The 21828-nt window shown below is 36.5% G+C and overlaps 1 protein-coding gene across 4 annotated transcripts in view; it reads right to left on the bottom strand.

The window, feature by feature from the left end:
* PALS1 (protein associated with LIN7 1, MAGUK p55 family member) overlaps positions 1–21828 on the bottom strand; it is a 103588-nt gene that overhangs the window by 39037 nt on the left and 42723 nt on the right. For all 4 annotated transcript variants that reach the window (XM_055088543.1, XM_007115443.4, XM_007115444.4 and 1 more), the window contains one exon: positions 11783–11991. In XM_055088543.1, the coding sequence (XP_054944518.1) occupies positions 11783–11991 (209 nt within the window). The remainder of the gene's footprint in view (positions 1–11782; positions 11992–21828) is intronic.

Here is a 21828-nt window from a genome sequence, read left to right as displayed (position 1 = left end):
CTTGGATTGGAAGAATCAATATTGTGAAAATGACTATACTACCCAAAGCAATCTATAGATTCAATGCAATCCCTATCAAATTACCAATGGCATTTTTTACAGAACTAGAACAAAAAATCCTAAAATTTGTATGGAGACACAAAAGACCCCAAATAGCCAAAGCTGTTTGAGGGAAAAAAACGGAGCTGGAGGAATCAGACTCCTTGACCTCAGACCATACTACAAAGCTACAGTAATCAAGACAATACGGTACTGGCACAAAAAGAGCAATACAGATCAATGGAACAGGATAGAAAGCCCAGAGATAAGCTCACGCACCTATGAGCAACTAATCTATGACAAAGGAGGCAAGGATATACAGTGGAGAAAAGACAGTCTCTTCAATAAGTGGTGCTGGGAAAACTGGACAGCTACAGGTAAAAGAATGAAATTAGAACACTCCCTAACACCATACACAAAAATAAACTCAAAATGGATTAATATTTGCAAACGAATCAATGGACAAAGGATTAATCTCCAAAATATATAAACAGCTCATGCAGCTCAATATTAAAAAAATAAACAACCCAATCCAACAATGGGCAGAAGACCTAAATAGACATTTCTCCAAAGAAGACATACAGATGGCCAAGAAGCACATGAAAAGCTGCTCAACATCACTAATTATTAGAGAAATGCAAATCAAAACTACAATGAGGTATCAGCTCACACCAGTTAGAATGGGCATCATCAGAAAATCTACAAACAACAAATGCTGGAGAGAGTGGGGAGAAAAGTGAACCCTCCTGCACTGTTGGTGGGAATGTAAATTGATACAGCCACTATGGAGAACAGTATGGAGGCTTCTTAAAAAACAAAAAATAGAACTACCATATGACCCAGCAATCCCACTAGTGGGCATATACCCAGAGAAAACCATAATTCAAAAAGACACATGCACGCCAATGTTCATTGCAGCACTATTTACAATAGCCAGGTCATGGAAGCAACCTAAATGCCCATCGACAGACGAATGGATAAAGAAGATGTGGTACACAGACAGAATGGAATATTACTCAGCCATAAAAAGGAACGGAATTTGGTCATTTTTAGAGACGTGGATGGATCTAGAGACTGTCATACAGAGTGAAGTAAGTCAGAAAGAGAAAAATAAATATTGTATATTAATGCATATATGCAGAACCTAGAAAAATGGTACAGGTGAACCGGTCTGCAGGGCAGAAATTGAGACACAGATTTAGAGAACAAACATATGGACACCAAGGGGAGAAAGTGGTGGTGGGGTGTGTGTGATGAATTGGGAGATTGGGACTGACATATATACACTAATATATATAAAATGGATAACTAATAAGGACCTGCTGCTTAAAAAAATAAATAAAATAAAAATTCAAAAAAAATTGTAAAAACTAGTTGTAAGAAAGAAAAGCACTAAAGAGAATTATAACTTTAAAAGAGTATTTTTTTCTCACAGAGTTTTCTATCTTGTTACCTAATTGACAATAGCATTTTTATTTATGCCTATGAATGAGGTATTTCCGTCTTGAAAATTTGTGCAAACATACTATATAAAAGAGACTAATAATGATTATATAAGGGAAGAACTGTTCTAACAGTTATGTTGCTATTTTATAGTGTTTTAATCATATGTTTATGTAACTACATTTTAAATCAGAGATGACATTTTAAAGAGTTACAGACTAACAGATAAATTTATATGAGAGTAATGAAACAACCACCATACTACAGTGAATCACATTAAAAAATTTCCCCAAGTCAAGCAATTCTTGCACTCCTAGGATAAACTCCACTTGATTATGAAGAACTGTTTTTAGTCTTTGTTTCCTCACCTGTAGATTGGCACCTACAATGTAAGGTTCTTAAAAGAATGAGATAATCCACATAAACTGCTTAGCACACTACCTAGCACATAGTAAATTATTACCTTAATATATTTCTAGATGTGAGTTACTCACATTTTAAGATTTCTATATTAATGTTCATAAACTGGATTAGAGACTTGGTGAGCATAGTCATATACACTGGCTTACAGAACTACTGCTTTTAGTATTTATACTATTCTAGCACAATGAGTTGGGAAATCGTCAACATTTATACATGAAAACAGTTTATTTAACGTAAGACTCACATGTTCCTTAATGTTTTGACAGAGCTTGTAAAATTATCTGGGCCTGGTAGTTTATTTTAGGGGTGGATTTCCAACTTTCAATTTTATCTATAGTTACTACATTTTTTGGTTATCTCTTCTTAAGTCACTTTTGGCAATTTACATTTTCTTACAAAAACCACCCACTTGACAGCACTTTCACATTTAGTGACATAAAGCTGCAATTATAATTTTTTACTCTCCTGTGTTTGCATCTATGCTTCTTTTTTCTTTCCTAACGTTAATAGTATTTTTTCTTCATCTAACCTGTCAAAGGTTTCTCTATTTTCTTGTACTTGTCAAAAAACCAGCTTTTGATGTTAAATCTATTGTTCTTTCCATTTAAATAATTTAATTCCTTTTTTCTGCTTTAGTTTATTTCCCTTTTCAATTTCTAATCACTTGAGCTGTACGTTCAGTCGAATTATTTTCCATCTTTTTTTCTACCATAAATATTTAAAGGTACAAATTTGCTCTGTGGACTAGTTTTCCTCAAAGATTATACTATATATGTTTTCATTATTAATACCTCTGATTTTCTTCCTTTCTGTACTTCCTAACTTGAGTACCAAAAAGAGCACCCTGCAGCAATGCAGATTAACAAAGCCAAAATTATCATCATCAATGAAAACATATAGAAGTAAATTAATATATAGTAAAAATTTTTTAATAAAACTAACTCATGATTGGGACTTCCCTGGTGGCGCAGTAGTTAAGAATCTGACTGCTGGTGTGGGGGACATGGCTTCGATCCCTGGTCTGGGAAGATCCCACATGCCGCGAAGCAACTAAGCCTGTGCACCACAACTACTGAGCCTGCACTCTAGAGTCCGCGAACCACAACTGCTGAGCCTGGTGCCAAAACTACTGAAACTCGCACGCCTAAAGCCCGTGCTCCACAACAAGAGAAGCCACCTCAGTGAGAAGCCCGTGCACCGCAACAAAGAGTAGCTCCCTCTTGCCACATCTAGAGAAAGCCTGTGCAGAGCAGCAAAGACCCAACGCAGCCAAAATTAAATTAATTAATTAATTTTTTAAAAAGTAACTCATGATTAGAACAGGAATCTAGTAATTCTCTAATACCTCTTATGGTTATTTTAAATAATTTTTAAAGTAATTCCCTTATCAAACCTAAGAGATGATAATTTTGGGATTAACTAATTTGACCACAAGTAGATCATAGCAATGATAGCATCAAAATTAGCCTGTCCTCTGGTTTTGGTTCCTAGAAAAACATGTTTCTAAATGTAGAGTTCTATATGTATAAACAGTGGGGCATAGCAATTATTATCTTTTGCAAGAATTCGATTAAAGTCTTACTAATGGTCAAGTGCAGTAATCCAAAACTGTGAATAATTAAATGCTGATTTTTAAAATAGGGTGTTTTTCTTTTTTAAATATATCAAATCCCAGTTAATTTAAAATGAAATTTATAGTCCCTAAGAAAGTAATCCTGAGGGAGAAAGAAAATTTTGGATTAGAAATGCACCAAGGGTGAACAAAATGTACAAAGTCAACTCAATAATTTTGTGTATAGACACTTTTTTCCTATCTTTACCTTTTTATTTATTTATTTATTTTGGCTGCACTGCACGGCTTGTAGGATCTTAGTTCCCTGACCAGGGATTAAACCTGGGGCCATGGCAGTGAAAGCGCCAAGTCCTAACCACTGGACTGCAGGGGAATTCCCTCCTATTTTTACTTTTAAATCAGTTCCTAGCACCTCTGAGATAGTCCCTTCTAAAGAAATTTCAACTCCTGTTAAGTGTTTATTTCCTTCCCCTATTAATCCAGTTGTTGCCTATTTTAGTGTCAACATACAACATGAGCTACTTCTACAAAGGCCTAAGGAATTAAAAGGCTATTCTTACATCATACTGGCTCCTTTCCATTAGGCTATAATCTCTAATCTCTTATCTTTAAAAAAAAAAAAAGTTCTCTCTTGATCTTGTACTCTTCTCTAGCTAAAATACCTTCTCTATTTTCCTTCAGAGCATTTTAAGCTAATTTTTTTAAATTACAGAAATGGTATATGTTAAATGTGAAAAATCAGAAAACAGATAATCCAAAAGAAGGAAATAAAACTCACCATAATCCCCAAACCTAGGGAGAATCATTTGGTATATATCCTCCTATATTCTTATACTTGTTTTTACCAAAATATTCACCAAGAGATATACACCTGACAGGAGGACTTGTAACTAGAATACATTAAGAACTCTTACAACTCAATAAAATTTACAATATGATTTTTAAAATGGGAAAAAGATCAAAATATTTTCCAAAAGAAGATAGGGAAACAGCTTATGAAAAAATGCTCAACATATGGAAATGCAAACTAAAACAAGATACTGTTACACATCTGCTAGAATAATAAAATGGAAATAACCTAAATATCCACCAATAGGAGAGTGGTGAAACAAATTGTAGGATATGCATACGATGGAATACTACTCAACAAGAAGTTCAAACTACTGATACATGCAACACACTGATGAATTTGAAAACATTATACTGAACAAAACAAGTCAGATATAAAAGACTACATATTATTTTATTCCATTTATATGAAATTTCCAGAAAAGGCAAATCTGTAAAAACAGAAAACAGATCACTGGCTGCCTAGGGCCTGGGGAGTGGGAAGTGGTTACTGTCTGCAAAGGAAATTAAGGGAGCTTTATGGATTCACGGATGTTTCTATAACTTGATTGTGGTGGTAGATTACACAGGTGTATACGTGTGCCAAAAATATTGAACTATATAATGAAGCATACCAATTTTAAGTGTATTTAAATTATACCTCAATAAAGTTGGTTATCAAAAACAATACACCCATAACCTCAAAACTATGAGAAAATCTTTGTGCATATCCTTTACTTCTTACTTTTACCAGAATAAGATCATGCTAGTCATACTGTTTTATAACAATATAACTATTTCAACTTGATACTAATTATCTTTTAAAATTAATTAATTAATTTATTTTTTGCTGTGTTGGGTCTTCATTGCTGCGCGCGGGCTTCCTCTAGTTGCAGTGAGCGGGGGCTACTCTTCGTTGCAGCGAGCAGGCTTCTCACTGCAGTGGCTTCTCTTGTTGCAGAGCACAGGCTCCAGGTGCGTGGGCTCCAGCAGTTGTGGCACACAGGCTCCAGAGCGCAGGCTCAGCAGCTGTGGCACAGGGGCTCAGCTGCTCTGCGGCATGTGGATCCCCGACCAGGGCTCGAACCCATGTCCCCTGCATTGGCAGGCAGGTTCCCAACCACTGTGCCACCAGGGAAATCCCCGATACTAATTATTAAAATACTTTATTTTTCTATGTCCTTAAATATCCTTTTAAACTTTAAAATACAAATATAACCATTCTAGCTCTTGCTGGCTCTCTGTCACTTAAAGGATCGAGTCCAAGCTCCTTATAAGATTACCCTTAGCACATATGATTCCTGCCTCTTTTCCAGCTCTATCTCCTGGCATTCCTCATGCCTTAACTTTTTCTGGTCCAGCCATAAACTGCTTGTTGTTCCCTACATACACTATGCTGTCTCCCCAGGATGACTGTGATTATGCTAGCTGTCCCATCTACCTAAACTGCCTTAGTCAACTTGCCTAGATAACATGTACTCATCTTATAAGTCTAAGTACATTTGATTTAAAATTGTTGATGTGACTGTATCCCCAATAGATTGAGCTCGTTGAAGATGGAATTGTATCTTATTCAGCTTTGTATCTGGCTATTGGCAGAATGCCTGGCAAACAGCACTCAATGTTTGATGAATTCAGTACAAAGAAGAGCAGGCAGGAAGTCACCCTTGATGCCTCCTTTACCTTTATTCTCCACATGGGGACAAGCTGTTCTATTAATTTTCTTTTTTTAAATTTATTTCTTTTATTTTATTTATTTTTAGCTGTATTGGGTCTTCGTTGCTGCGCATGGGCTTTCTCTAGCTGCGATGAGTGGGGGCTACTCTTCGTTGCGGTGCGCGGGCTTCAGTAGTTGTGGCTCACAGGCTCTAGAGTGCAGGCTCAGTAGTTGTAGCACATGGGCTTAGCTGCTCCACGGCGTGTGCGATCTTCCCAGACCAGGACTCAAACCCGTGTCTCCTGCATTTGTAGGTGGATTCTTAACCACTGCACCACGAGGGAAGCCCTAATTTTCTACTTAAATATTTCTTCACTTCATGTTCAATGGCTATTCAAAATTTTACATCTGGACAATTACACTAGCCTCCATACTCTAAGCCGGACTCCATTCTTGATCTCACATATCTCCCACAATGTTATCAGAATAATACTTTAAACTGGAAGCCTGTTTATATCAAACTCTTGTTTAAAATCCTTTGGTAGCTCTGCAATCACTTATAAATTTCTTGCTTTAAACTCTCCTTTAGTGGCTTTTGTGTATTAAATTTGAGAAACACATCAACATCTAAACAAGAAAATTACCTATATATCCACCACCCAGAGACAGCCTTGTTAATAATTTATTATTTCTCTCAATATCTCTTTACCTACATTTTCAAATAGGATATCTGTGTGTATACACATTTTATCTATATTTTAATAGGCCTCATGTTGACTACCAAATGAATCAAGGTTTTAGTTTTTCAAAGTAACTAATTAGACCTATTCACATTTTCCCTGTTCCCCTTCAACATTATATTTCATGACTTTTTCTTGTTTTACTGCACTAGCTAGTACCTCCAGAAAAATGCTGAATACTAGTGGTGAGAGTCTGTAAATTCCTTTTATTATTCCAGGCTTAAAAAGCAACATGTTGGGGACTTCCCTGGTGGCACAGTGGTTAAAAATCTGCCTGCCAATGCAGGGGACATGTGTTCGAGCCCTGGTCTGGGAAGATCCCACATGCCGTGGAGCAACTAAGCCCGTGCACCACAAATACTGAGCCGGCACTCTAGATCCCGCGAGCCACTACTGAGCCCGCGTGCCACAACTACTGAAGCCCGCACTCCTAGAGCCTGTGCTCCACAACAAGAGAAGCCACCGCGATGAGAAGCCCGTGCACCGCAATGAAGAGCAGCCCCTGCTCACCGCCACTAGAGAAAGCCCGTGCAGCAACAAAGACCCAACGCAGCCAAAAATTTAAAAAAAAAAAAAAAGCAACATGTTGGGTGTTTCATCATTAGGTAAGATGCTCCCTATTAGTTTCTGATATTGTTCTTTATCAAGTTAACAAAATGTACCTGGTTTTCTAAGAATTCTCATTATCAAGGAAAAGGTATTAAATTCTTTTCAGATGTCTTTTCTGCATCAAGTTGATCATATGGTTTTCTCCTTTCATCTATTCATGTAATTTAATTATTTTAAAATGTTTACCAATGTGGATCCATCATAAGAAAATTTAAACTTATTAATATGGCTTATCTGGCCTTCAGGATCTGGACTCTATCTTGAAAATCATATCCTACTCCTTACTCATTGTTCAATAAATATGCCAGGCTAGGGCTTCCCTGGTGGCGCAGTGGTTGGGAGTCCGCCTGCTGATGCAGGGGACACGGGTTCGTGCCCCGGTCCGGGAGGATCCCACGTGCCGCAGGGCGGCTGGGCCCGTGAGCCATGGCCGAGGAGCCTGCGCGTCCGGAGCCTGTGCTCCGCAACGGGAGAGGCCACAACAGTGAGAGGCCCGCCTACACAAAAAAAAAAAAAAAAAAAAAAAATATGCCAGGCTTTCTCAGTCACTAATATCTTTGAACCCTTTGCCACTGGAAAGGCTTTTCCTCTTTCTTGGGCTTTCAGGTAAATTTCCAACTGTCCTTCAAGACTTAGCATATTAAATTTTCTGTTTCTTCCTTCCTCCCAAATCTCCTCCTCTGCCATGTCTGCCTCTCCCCCACCCCTACTGAAGTAGGCACATCTCATTATGCTCTTGGTATCTTTTTCATACTGCCATCATAGTACTTATTAGATTGTGACTGTTAACTCATTTTTGTTCCACAGTGAGAGTCTAACTCAATTTTCACTGGTTGATGGGCATCTGGGTTCTTTCCAGCTTCTAATGATTATCTGGCTGCTATGAACGTTTATGCTTAAGCCTTTGTGTGGATATGTTTTCATTTCTCTCAGGTACATACCCAGACATAAAAATGTTGGGTCACAGATATAGGTACTTTAGCTTTAGCAGACATTTCCAAACATTTTCCAAAGTGGCAGTACCAATTTATATTCCACCAGTAACTTTATCAGAGTTTCAGTTCTTCCATAAGTTCATTAAGATTTAACATTGCCAGTGTTTTAAAAATTTTTTTAGTCATTTTGGTGTCTATGCAGTAGTCTCTCATTTTGTTTTAATTTGCATTTCTCTATTAGCTAATGATGCTCAACTTTTCATACTTACTGGCTGTTGGGGTTTCCTCTTTTTGTGAAGTGTGTTCAAGTCCTTTGCCCATTAAAAAGAAACTGAGTAGTCTCTTTCTTGTTAATTTGCGACAGTTCTTTTGGATGCAAGGTTTTGTTATATATATACTTATACACGTATATACCTCAATATCTCAAAATCAAATAATGAAATACCATTTTCTAGTCTGTTGGCTTGCATTTTTACTGGATAAGCAAAAGTTCATTTAACGAAACCCAGGTTCTCAACCTTTTCTTGATAAAAGCGCTTTAATGATCAAAAAACTTGTTTTACATTTATTAATGAGTATCCTGGATTGTCAAAGATATAATCTGGATCTCAGTATCTGAAGTTTTCAGAAGCTGTACTATCTATTATATGATATTTAATGTTTAACTGATATTTTTATTTTTATTTTTTTTTGCGGTACGCGTGCCTCTCACTGCTGTGGCCTCTCCCATTGCGGAGCACAGGCTCCGGACGTGCAGGCTCAGTGGCCATGGCTCATGGGCCCAGCCGCTCCGCGGCATGTGGGATCTTCCCGGACCGGGGCACAAACCCGTGTCTCCTGCATTGGCAGGCAGACTCTCAACCACTGCGCCACCAGGGAAGCCCATAACTGATATTTTAAGCTATAAAAACAAAGAACACTTCCTAATGTGTTAAGACATTCTTTCATCAAATTCCTTGAGTTTTTTTTACTTACTTGGATTAAATTTCCATTTAAAAATGATATACTAACTGAAACATGAGGTAATTTATTCCTTTAAATACTGTATATGAAAAAAGCTGGAATTATGAATGCTAAAAAGCAAAAAATTAGGCAATGGGCATATGAGTAGCCTAGTCAGTCTCATCCCAGTCACAAAACCTCACCTGGCCTAAATATTCAGAAACATAAAACAGAAGGGTTGAATAAGGTGATTGTTAAGCTTTTCCAGCTGTAAAATAAAAGCGATGAGTCCATTTAACCTTCTGAATTTTGTCATCAGATTTAACACTCTTCTTTGATGAGTTCCAAGTACATCCTTTTCTCACGTGTTATGCACTGTCAAGTCAAGGCTGCCACACAGTTGTGCACGCACAACTCCAGGGGAAGTCATTCACTTTGTAGCACAACCGTATGTTGTTGCCCCAACTAGGTTAGTCATTTTGCACTCATTTTAAGACCAGTCTCAGCCCAATGTCACTTATCACCTACTATCCCACCACCACCAAAGCAATACAATTCTCAAGTATTACTGAAGGCTGTGAAAGCAAACTTTGAGAAAATCTCCTTGATATGGAATCAATACTTTTACAATTGTGAACCATGTACATGTTAACTATGCTAAATCTAATATTCAAAATTGAGTTTTTAAAGTCCTTTTTAACCATTTCTTTCTCTCAAAGCATTACTCTTTAAGCCACTTCTAGTTCTTTGCCTCTCAACTCCTAAAACCCTTTAAAGCTACGTTGCCTCCCTTTTTTTCCTTTCTTTCCACCCTTTCTGTTGTGTCACTTTCTTCCAATGGAGCAATTTAAATCTCTCTTGCTTATATCATTCTCTTTTCTACCTACTGTTCTTAACAAAACAAAGCCCCAGTACCTAGCTGGACAAACCTTCCTCCTAAATGGGAAGAGAAGGATCACAATTATCTATTATGTACTCCTCCCAACCCTACACAATAAAAGTTACACTATATTTGTGAATAAATAAGATCAAAGTACTGTCAGCTATTTCAATCTCTATAAGGAATTTTCAGGAAACCCATTTAAACTGTAAGTAGCTTCCCTGGTGGCGTAGTGGTTGAGAGTCCGCCTGCCGATGCAGGGGACATGGGTTTGTGCCCCGGTCCGGGAAGATCCCACGTGCCGCGGAGCGGCTGGGCCCGTGAGCCATGTCCGCTGAGCCTGCGCGCCCGGAGCCTGTGCCCCGCAACGGGAGAGGCCACAACAGTGAGAGGCCCGCGTACCGGAAAAAAAAAAAAAAAAAGATAAACTGTAAGTAAAACTACAGGGATAATTTATCAATGAAAAATTCTGCATATTTAATTTCAATAATAAAAAATAAGCATAAAGAATAGGTCTCAATTAGGTCTTTTAACTAGCAGATGGGAAATTTCCCCTCTAGGAACAGGTCCCTAGGTCACACTCCTATCCTGAGCAACATGAGACTTCTCTCTGCCACTCTTGCACATAGGACCTTCGCTCATTGTAAGCATCTAAATGAAGAAAATACATTCTGTGCTAATTCAAAAAGTGCCTCCTAACCTATTTTACGTGTCTGTAGCTCTGGAAGTTCTACCCTTCCCTCAGCCCATTTTCTGTTTTGTGTCTGGGTTCAGTGAAATAGATTTACCTGATGGGCTTCCAGAATTATTCCATTTTATAATACCAAAATAACTTAAAATCCTGTAATAATGACAGCATGTCCACCCCCCCAAAATAAGAGATGGCTTACTTACATCCTTTTAAAACCTTCAATTTAAAATATGTTTGCAGAGGGACTTCCCTGGGGATCCAGTGGTTAAGACTGCGCTCCCAATGCAGGGGGCCTAGGTTCGATCCCCTTTCAGGGAACTAGATCCTGCATGCCGCAACTAAAGAGCCCACACACCACAACTAAAGATGCCGCGTGCTGCAACTAAGACCTGGTGCAGCCAAACAAATACTTTTTAAAATAAATAAAATAAAATATGTTTGCAAAACACATTAAACACTAAACATCAACAAGCAGCAGACACTAGAACTTAAATATCAGCATGTTAACATGAGAAACTCTCACTGTACATTAAAATTTAATTATTTTGGACCTTCTATACAGTATCTATAGAGGAAAAACTTCAAAATATCTACAAGTAACAAATCTTAGAAGTTACATATTTATGATATCTGATTATCGAATATAATTTAATCTCATCAGTATTCATTTATCTCAGTTTATAATGTATAATGCTTAAAATAAAACTATACTACAAGCATCAAAATTTTTCCCCTTTAGTAATTTAGACAAATATTTCTCTTACTATGCAAATATGTAGTTGTATATACAAACTTAATGCTATTCTCTTCATGAAACACAGTCCTGTGAACTAAGCATATATTTTTTTCAGGATAAAATACACATAAGCAAATTTTTCCTAACACAATAAATTATTAACACATGATAAGCAGTTAATTACTTCTAACAAACCTTATATTCACACCAGTATTTTCCAAGAACACTGCCTTACTATCACTAACAATTACTTTGTATATGTCAATGAGATATTTAGAATACATACCTCTTGTGCAAGATCTTGAGCATTGGAGATAAGAGGAAATGGAGGACTGGCCTTGTTCATGTGTACTGTGACAGCATTGTGTATCTTAAATGCATTCTGGAAATCTTTATTTTGTACAAGTTGTAAAAGCAGTGAAATATCCTCCTGGCTCTGAGAATCTACCAAAGTATGTTGGATATGTTTAAGTGAAGAAAACAGGTCTTCCACTTCTAGTAGGAGAAGGAAAAGGTATCCAAAAATTAATTTTCTGTCTTAATTCCACATGTATTTTAAGATAAAATTTCTTGAACCAATAACAAAGTTTTCAAGAAAAACAAAACTTGCAAATATTTTTGAGTGTCAAATCATTGTCATTTTACTGATTTTTAAGTAAGACTTTAAAAATTATACAACAGAATAACATTTTTTTCAAGAGTGTTTTAATTATGGAACTAATACATATCACTATAAAAATAAATGAGGGATAGAATACATAAATGAATAAAAAATTTAAAACCACCAATACTCCCATCACTTAGAAACAACTTAAAAAAAAATTCGTACGGCATTTCCTTTTTTCATTTAACAGGACATTTTAATTGTTTTCCCATATCACCAAAGTCTTTAAAAAACTTATAATGGCTCCATGATGTTCTATTATATGTCTAAACTGAAACTTATAATAACCATTACACTAAGTTGAGCATTCAGGGTGCTTCCAATTTTTTGCTAGTATAAGTAATGAGCATTTCTGTACATAATGATCACTGCTATGTACAGTAAAAGTGTCTGAGATTCTGATGTTTCTTAAAATAATTCCAAGAAACAGAATTTTTAAATAAGATTCTGATATTTTAAAAGCCGAAGAGTTTTCTAGGGAGGTTTTAATAATTTATATCCCATTACCAATATTTTTACCAATATTCAAAATTACCATTTTAAAACCTTCCATTTCTTTAACAGGGAGGTTGAAATTTACTCAGGCACTTCTTTTGTGCTTCATAGAACTCCTATGAAAATGTGAGTCTCCTAAAATTTTACTGAAAATTTGGGGCATGTGTACGTATGCACGTTCCCATTAGTGTGCACGTGCAGCACATACATTTTTCTGGAAGAGGGTTATCCCAAAATGGTTAAGAACCACAGTTTATCTCTTCTCTGACCCCCAAGAGGTAGATATGTGCACATGTATATACTTTGTCACATTTGCTGGAAACAGTTTTCTAATTTTTCCATCTGTCTGTTAATTGCATTTGTGGTACCTTCATTGTAGAAGTTTTCAGCTGTTATGTGTTAAGAATGATCCACCTTTCCCTGTGTGATTTCTTTCACTGTCTATGCTTATAAACTCCTTCCGCTAGGTCATTAAATGTTTACCTACATTTAAATTTTCTAATGGCTTCTATTTTGTAGTTAACTTCAATCTATCTGGAATTTTGTTATAGATTTGAGGGGAAATTTTAACTTCATTTCTTTTCTTCCAAATGGTTAACCAATTATTCTAACACCATTTATTGAATAATCCCTCCTTTTCCACTGATTTATGATACCACCAAATTCTTACATATATCAGGGTCTGTTTCTAGTCCACTGGTCTATTAGAACCACAATCTTCTTATAATAGTATTATAGTCTTTGCTCATATTGATATGACAAATACTTGCTCATTACTTTTTCAAAAATGTCTTGACTTCAAATGAGCTACAGAATCATTGTTAAGATACCTCCTCACTCTCTATTTCCTATTCATCCAGAAAGAAAAAACCTACAGAGATGCTGACTAAAATTAAAACTGTAAATGATTCTGGGAAAAACTTTCAGTAGATAGTATCTGTGTATATCTGTGTCTTATACAGTCACATTAAAAAAAAAAGCAAAAAACCTCTTGGTTTAAGTCTTTCTGTTAGTTTTCTTCACACAGGGCCTGCAGAAAAGTTACTGATTCCTATTTATCTTGTATCCTACTAGTTAACAGTTGTTAAATATTTTATAGGTTAGAATAGCTCTTCTGTTGATTCTGAAGTTCCCTATCTTTCCCCCCGCAATCTAAACAGCTTTAGTTCTCCTTATAAAAATTATATATGCTCTTTAGTAATTTAAAATGTACCAAAAAACTGGAAAAAAATTTGAAAGTCAAAACTGTCATTTGAATGACCTAAGAAGTCGTGATCCAGAACTAAATAAAACGAGAAATAGCCAGAATTTAACCATAAGTTAATGTTATCTACAAGAGTAGACAGAATATAGATAGGGGAAATTTAAAAGAGTACAAACTGTTAGTTTTAAGGTGAATAAGTTCTGAGGATCTAATGGACAGCAATGGTGACTACAGTCAATAATACTGTATTGTATACGTGGAATTTGCTAAGAGTACATCTTAAGCATTCTCACCACACACACAAAAGGTAACTATGTGAGGTGATGGACGTGTTAATCAACTTAATTGTGGTAAATATTTCACAATATCACATTGTACACTTCTAGATATATAAAATTTTTTTGCCAACTATACTTCAATAAAGCTGGGGTGGGGGAAGAATATGGAGTGTCAGATTTCATCAAATTCGAAGAAGTTACCACAGAATTACCTAAGTGTATAAAGAATTCCCTGAGTATAAAGAATTCAATAGCCTTAAAGTATCTTTAGAGCAAAACAGGAAAACATTTAAATATCTTAAAAGGAAAAAGAATTACAAAACCAACAAAGTAGTTAAAGTAATTGACTACAATCTTAAGGAGACTATAGACTTTCTGAGTGGATAATAAGACTTCTGTTTAAAATTTCAATAATTGTTTAAAGGGGCTCAGCCTGGTTGTCAGGGCAATGAGAAAATCAGGAGCTTCAGGATCTCACTGCTGAATGAAATCAATAAGCAACTTCAGACAGCCCAGAAGGTAACAAACTCCCTACTATGTCTCTTCAAGCCCAGGGGGATTTAAAATTTTAGAGACAAAGGAACTTCTACATAATCTCTGTGTACCAAAGCCACCCACAGACACTAAAATACTGACATTAAAAAAAAATTTTTTTAATCTGTAGTCATACCTCTCAGCTGTAACTACTGGTATTATTTTGTTATACTACATATATATAGCCTTTCAGACTTGTAAAAAATGCTGATCTTAACCAGAGAGGTCACATTGTAAATGCTGTTTTGTAATCTGATATCTTCCAATGTCTTCAGAATAAATTCTTAGGATAAAATTACTTATCAAATAATAAAAACATCTAAAACTTTGATACATATTGCCAAACTGCCCTACAGATTTGTACTAACTCATGCTCCTACCACCAAAGAACTTGAGTGCCTGTTTCTACAAACAGCCCAAATTTTTCACTTTTGGTGATCTGGTTAGGAAAACATGTATTTCTTTGTCTAGTAGTGACGTTTAATGTATTTTCACAAGGTTAACAGTCATTTATATTTCTTCTTTCATCGATTTTCTCCTTATCTTTTGACCATTTTTCTACTAGATTTTTTTTCCTTAATGACTAGAATTACAGAGATTATATAAATATCCCTTCAGTCTTAAGCAGAATGTACTAAATAAATTTTCTTGCTATATCAGAACAATGGTTTTTAATCAAGGATATTTATGAGAATCACTAAGGAAATTTACAAAGATATTTATGTCCTGAGTTCTAACTCAAACACAATCAGAATCTCCTGTGTCTTCTTTAATTTTATATATATATATTGTAAAGTTGACTATGTACCCTTCTGGTTAAGAACCAATGACTTACAGGCTTTATTAACAGCAGTTATTGTAATATTTTAAGACATGATATATTTGGGAATAACTAAAGCACTCACACCTATTTTCTTCTATACTAAATAACCTTGATTGCTATATTGAATTTTTGTGTCTGCTTTATAGTTATTCTAGTTCCTCCTTTGCAACTATTCAGTATTTCCTTTTGTTGCCCTCTCTTACTTCCGTAGTAAACACAGCATATAATTTTCATTTTTAGAATATTTTACGCACAAATAAAATACTGTAGTCATAAGCCAGCAAGGAAACAGGAAAAGTAAGGTAGGGTAATCTAAACTAGGGATGGCTTAATGAGAGATAAAACTGGAGATCAATAGCCTTATTTCAGGAGATCAGTTAACAGCTGAGATGCAGCACAGACAGGCAACAGGAAATTTTGTGGTTAATCCAAAGGGGATGATTGCTTTGAAGTTCTAAGAGGGGCTTCCCAGGTGGCACAGTGGTTAAGAATCCACCTGCCAATGCTGGGGGCACGGCTTTGAGCCCTGGTCCGGGAAGATCCCACATGCCACGGAGCAACTAAGACCCTGTGCCACAACTACTGAGCATGCGCTCTAGAGTCCACGAGCCACAACTACTGAGCCCGCGTGCCACAACTACTGAAGCCTGCGCGCTTAGAGCCCGTGCTCCGCATCAAGAGAAGCCACCCAATGAGAAGCCCGCGCACCACAAGGAAGAGTAGGCCTCGCTCGCCGCAACAAGAAAATGCCCATGTGCAGCAATGAAGACCCAACGCAGCCAAAAAAAAAAGAAAAAAAAAATCTAAGAAATCAGTAGGCTTCTCGTGTTGATAGGAAGTTAGGTAAGGAACACAGGTTCCAGAGAAAGAGTAAATCTGGTCAATTTGTTCATATTGTGTTCATACTGAGGAATTCTAAAGACATAAAGACCATCCGGGACAGTTTAAAATCCAGAAAAGAAAAAAAAATCTCAGGGTCAAACTGGAAATGTCTTTCTCTCAGGAGATCAGCGACCAAGATAAGATCTACACGAATAGGAAGGCTGAAAGCAGAACAATACAACTGAGTCCCAAAGAGGCTGTTGACTTAGTACCTATCTACTTAAGTAAAGGCTATCGGGAGAACTTAAGGACCATGCCAAGTGCCAGAAATAACAACTTTAACTGGGCTTAAGGTTCAAATTTTGTAGGTTAGCATCAAGACCAATTTAAACTTGTTATTTATCATCTTTACAAATTCACTAACCTCTATGAAGTCCTAGTCACGTTTCTGTTGTTTAATTAGTAAAAATTGTTTTCACTGAAATTATCTTTTTTTAGGAGTTGTCTCCAGACTTATTGCATTAATCAATGTTGCCAGACTAAATTGAGATCATTTGCACTTAAGCTCAGCTTTCACAATGAAATATCACCAACCCGTTATTTGTAGTTGAAAAACTACAAATATGTATTTGGCCTGAATTACACACTGGTCACTGACAATATTGAATAGAAAGACAGAACAATATCTGTATTACAGGCATATATACATATATACTACTTTATTTAATCCTCATAAAATCTGAGAAACTTTTCCCAATTTAAAAAAACCCACCAAAACCTGAGACATATATAGTTCAGAGCAAATCTCTACAGATGGAGAAAATGAAGTCATACAGAAAAATGGCACCTGGGTGAAGAATCTTTTTGAACTTCTAAGGCAGTGCTTTTTCTGCCATACCAAGGGCTTAAAAATATATAATTTTTTTTTCTTTTTTAGATTTTAGGGCTTGATTGTGACATGTCATTTATCTGCTTTAGAAAAGCTGTCCTGAAGTGTCTTTCTGCCCAATATAGCAGCACGCAATGTACACTGACTAGTATTTAGAGGAGCTTACGCATTCTATTTTACCATGTACCTGTAGGAAGAATTTCCTCTAGTTAACTGTGTTTGTACATGTTCACACATATAATACACCCTCCAAATGCTACTTTTATAATACTGTTGCATTTTTTTCTGCTATTTTAACCAAGTGTCTTATGCTTCAAATATTTTCTCAGAGTATTTTATTTCAACTCTAACATCACAATAGTATGCTAGGCAGTACACTGTGAAAGTTCAGCAAAAGAAACCAAAACTGCAGTTCTTGTGAATGTAGAGGCTATGTATCTTTTTGAGAAATATTGTAAAAACATCTTTGATAGTGTAGCACTAGCCTCGCTAACTAAGTAGTTCAGCAAAATTGATAACTTATTATTTAAATGGGCAGTTTTCAGATAAATCTCATATCTGCTTTCATGGCCAATTTAGCTGGGAAATTTTCCAGATAGCATTCTTAGGCAGGAAAGCTCCCCAAGTACTCTCATGCTTCAGGTTCAAATATGTTTCCATGACAAATGTTTAATGAACAAAGAGAACAGATTAAGTTACCAGACACACAGTTAAGACTTCATTAAATATAAATATATAGCTTGACAAGAACATATTAAACCATATGTAGCTGAAACAAATAAATATGTAAAAGAAAATATGAAACACTAAATGATATAAACTTATTTATAAAGACATGAATTTCATCAGAGGGTTTATCAATTTAATGGAAATTAAAAATGATGCTGGGGCTTCCCTGGTGGCGCAGTGGTTGCGCATCCGCCTGCCGATGCAGGGGAACCGGGTTCGCACCCCGGTCTGGGAGGATCCCACGTGCCGCGGAGCGGCTGGGCCCGTGAGCCATGGTCGCTGAGCCTGCGCGTCCGGAGCCTGTGCTCCGCAACGGAAGAGGCTGCAGCAGAGGGAGGCCCGCATACCACAAAAAAAAAAAAATAATAAAAAATAAAAAAATAAAATAAAAATGATGCTGCCTCTGCCCAGTAAAGTTTTAAGGTCACATAGAGAGCAAAAAATATCTATCGCATTAGTCTTAAAATATTGATAAATAATAATAAATAAAAAAATAAAATAAAAATGATGCTGCCTCTGCCCAGTAAAGTTTTAAGGTCACATAGACAGCAAAAAATATCTATCGCATTAGTCTTAAAATATTGATTATGATTAATTTTATTGAAAAATTCTGAATGGAATTCTGACAAAAGGTCTTTTCTTTGATATTAAGTATGTCATAATGAAAAATAATTGTTGGCAGTATCAACTCTGGGATTCTCATTCTGACACAGATTCATTTTAGTTTCATATAAAAATTCTTAATTTCAAAAGGTATTTTGTTGTAGGTTTAAAAAACTTAGTTTCTATATGGTATATCTTTAAAAACATTTTACAAATACATATTATGCAAAACAGCAAATTTTCTACACATAAGAAATGTTCCATTGTATGATGTAGTAATTAGATTACGTGCCACTTAAACAAAAACCACCTAAGTTCTTCGAAATTCTGTGCAATTCCAGAGGAAATATGAAAAATCTAGTAAGATGCAGCTAAATCCATCCTGTCAAATATGTACCCTCTTGGGCTTCCCTGGTGGCGTAGTGGTTGAGAATCCGCCTGCCGATGCAGGGGACACGGGTTCGTGCCCTGGTCCGGGAAGATCCCACATGCCGCGGAGCGGCTGGGCCCGTGAGCCATGGCCGCTGAGCCTGTGCATCCGGAGCCTGTGCTCCGCAAAAGGGGAGGCCCCAACAGTGAGAGGCCCGCGTACCACAAAAAAAAAAAAAAAGTACCCTCTTCTATAATAATGATGAAGATAGACAACAAAGAGAGGACAGACTATAGAGAGAACAGAGACTCCCCATATATAGAGATCAGAGTGTCCCTTCCTCATTCCCATACAGAGACACGACAGGCACAAGGAAAAATAACCACATGGACAGAGAAGTAGAGAGATAAATAAAGAACACAGGGCTACCGAGAAAGAATGACACAGGTGTAGAGTGGGGAGTGAACAAAGGGGGTACTGAGGAAGAGCAGTACCCAGAACAAGGCAGGATGGAGGGAAGACAGAAATGCGGATAGACACTGTGCTGAGAGGAAGGCAAAGGCAGGCATGGCAAATCTGGCTTTGGTGATAAACTCTAGTCTGTAGCAACTTCCCTAGAAGCAAGTTCTTTATATCTAGTTCAAATGCCTTGTCCTGCAGTTTGATCTATTTCCTCTTATTTGATGTTCAGTAGACATTGTTTTAAGTTTCCCATCTCCTCTAACGTTTCATACAACAGTTAAATCTTGATTATTTATGTTAAAAGAGAGGACATATTACCTAAAAGCAAGAAAAATCACTTACATTTGGCTTTGGGATACAATTAATCAGATAAATACACACACACACATAAGCCCACAAATCCACCCCCGGAACACTCTCCTCTCCCCTTGGCCCTCTCCTGGCTGCCTAAAATATAAAAGAATGAAGACCCTAAAATGGGCAACAGAAAGCAATCACCAAGAATTGCTCTATCTTCAAACACCCAAGACTCTGGAGAACTGTTTGGCAGTAAAGGTAAACAATAAAATTACTCAAGGAAGCTAAGGAATCTCCGTTTCTGGAGATCTTTCAAAGCAATGGAGATAACCATCTTCCTTGGATCAGCTTTGTTATTTTCACTTACTGCTATCATTTACCCTACATGAAAACAGTTTCTACATATCTATTCTAGCATTAATATTCTTCCATTTCATTGTTTAAATAATACCAATTCTTTTAACCTATCCTCAGAAATTTCTATATTTCAACCTTCATGACTTTGTCCTGAAAACTTTTAAAGATTTCTTCTTTTCCCCTAAACTGTACAGTCAAATTGACTATTCAGATGAGGAACTTAATAGTATTGAGTATGAGGAGATTATACCAGTTTCCAGTACATCTATCCACTGAATCGAAATTCGAACGTTCATTTAGGAAATCTTTGCTTAAGTAGGGATGGGTTGTCTTTCCTTTTTCTTTTTTTCTTTTTAAATTTAAGGACATAAAATTCAGATCTCTGAGCTTTGGTTTTCAGTGGACTAGGTTAAAGTGCATTCATTAAAAATAACGAGAAGCTCATGAAACACCCTGAACAGTAAATTAATCATTAAAAAATTGGGTTACAAATTAAAAAGAAATTCTAGACAAGCATACAAGCAAAGATAGTTGAGAGAGATGGCAGAGCAAAAACCTTAGCCCTAAATATAAGACAATGGAAAAATATCATTGAAATGACTACTATTCAATCAAGTACAAAAGCTTCATGATTCTTCTCTGGACAAAACTGAAATGAGTTTGGTGAGCAAGAAAAAGACCCAAATTTGAAGGCAGAATACCTGGGTCCTAGTTATGACTTGGATCACTTATTAGCTGCAATATATATCACTGGAAAATCCATCTCAAGTCTCTGGGCCTTTCTATAAAATGAGTGGGTTTTTTTTTTTTTTTTTTTTTTTGCGGTACGCGGGCCTCTCTCTGTCGTGGCCTCTCCCGTTGCGGAGCACAGGCTCCGGACGCGCAGGCTCAGCGGCCATGGCTCACGGGCCCAGCCGCTCCGCGGCGTGTGGGATCTTGCCGGTCCGGGGCACGAACCCGTGTCCCCTGCATCGGCAGGCGGACTCTCAACCACTGCGCCACCAGGGAAGCCCAGAGTGGGTTTGACTTGGATATTATTTCTCAAACTTTCGTTAGTGATCCATTAAAAATGCGTATTTTTAAATTTCTCAACCCAGTATATACATCCCTATTTGAAATAAAAATTTATAAATACTTACATGCAATATAATATACCTTAATATTTTCTATTTTTTTCTAGTTCCTAAAAAAATTACTGGTTGATAGGATGGCTAAAATTAAAAAGACATATTGATATAATAACAAATAGAAGCAAGAATGTAGAGAAACTGGAACCCTCTCGTGCTGCTGATGAAAAGGTAAAATAGTGCAGGTACTGGGGAAAATATGGCAGTTCCTCAATAAGTTAAAACACAATTACCATTTGATCCAGCAATTCCACTCCTAGGTATATACTCCAAAGAATTGAAAACAGATGTTTAAACAAAAAATTATATGTGAATATTTGTAACAGCACTATTCACAACAGCTAAAAGGTAGAAACAACCTAAACATTCCACCAACAGATGAATGGATAAGCAAAACATGGTATTTCCATACAGTGGAATATTATTGAGCCATAAAAAGGAATGAAGTAATGGTTCATGCTACAACACAGATGAACCCTGAAGACATTATGCTATGTGAAAAGAAACCAGTCACAAAAAGCCACAAACTGTATGATTCAGTTAGATGAAATGTTCCAAATAAACAAATACACAGAAAGTAGATTAGGGTGGTCAGGAGTTAGGGGGAGGAGAGAATAGAGAGTGAATGCTTATGGGTCCAGAGTTTCTTTCTGAGGTAATGGAAACACTCTACATAAT

The sequence above is a fragment of the Physeter macrocephalus genome, chromosome 11 (assembly GCF_002837175.3).
Source record: "Physeter macrocephalus isolate SW-GA chromosome 11, ASM283717v5, whole genome shotgun sequence".
NCBI lineage: Eukaryota > Metazoa > Chordata > Mammalia > Artiodactyla > Physeteridae > Physeter > Physeter macrocephalus.
Note: the sequence above shows the minus strand (reverse complement) of the source record. Positions and strands in the feature narration are given on the sequence as shown.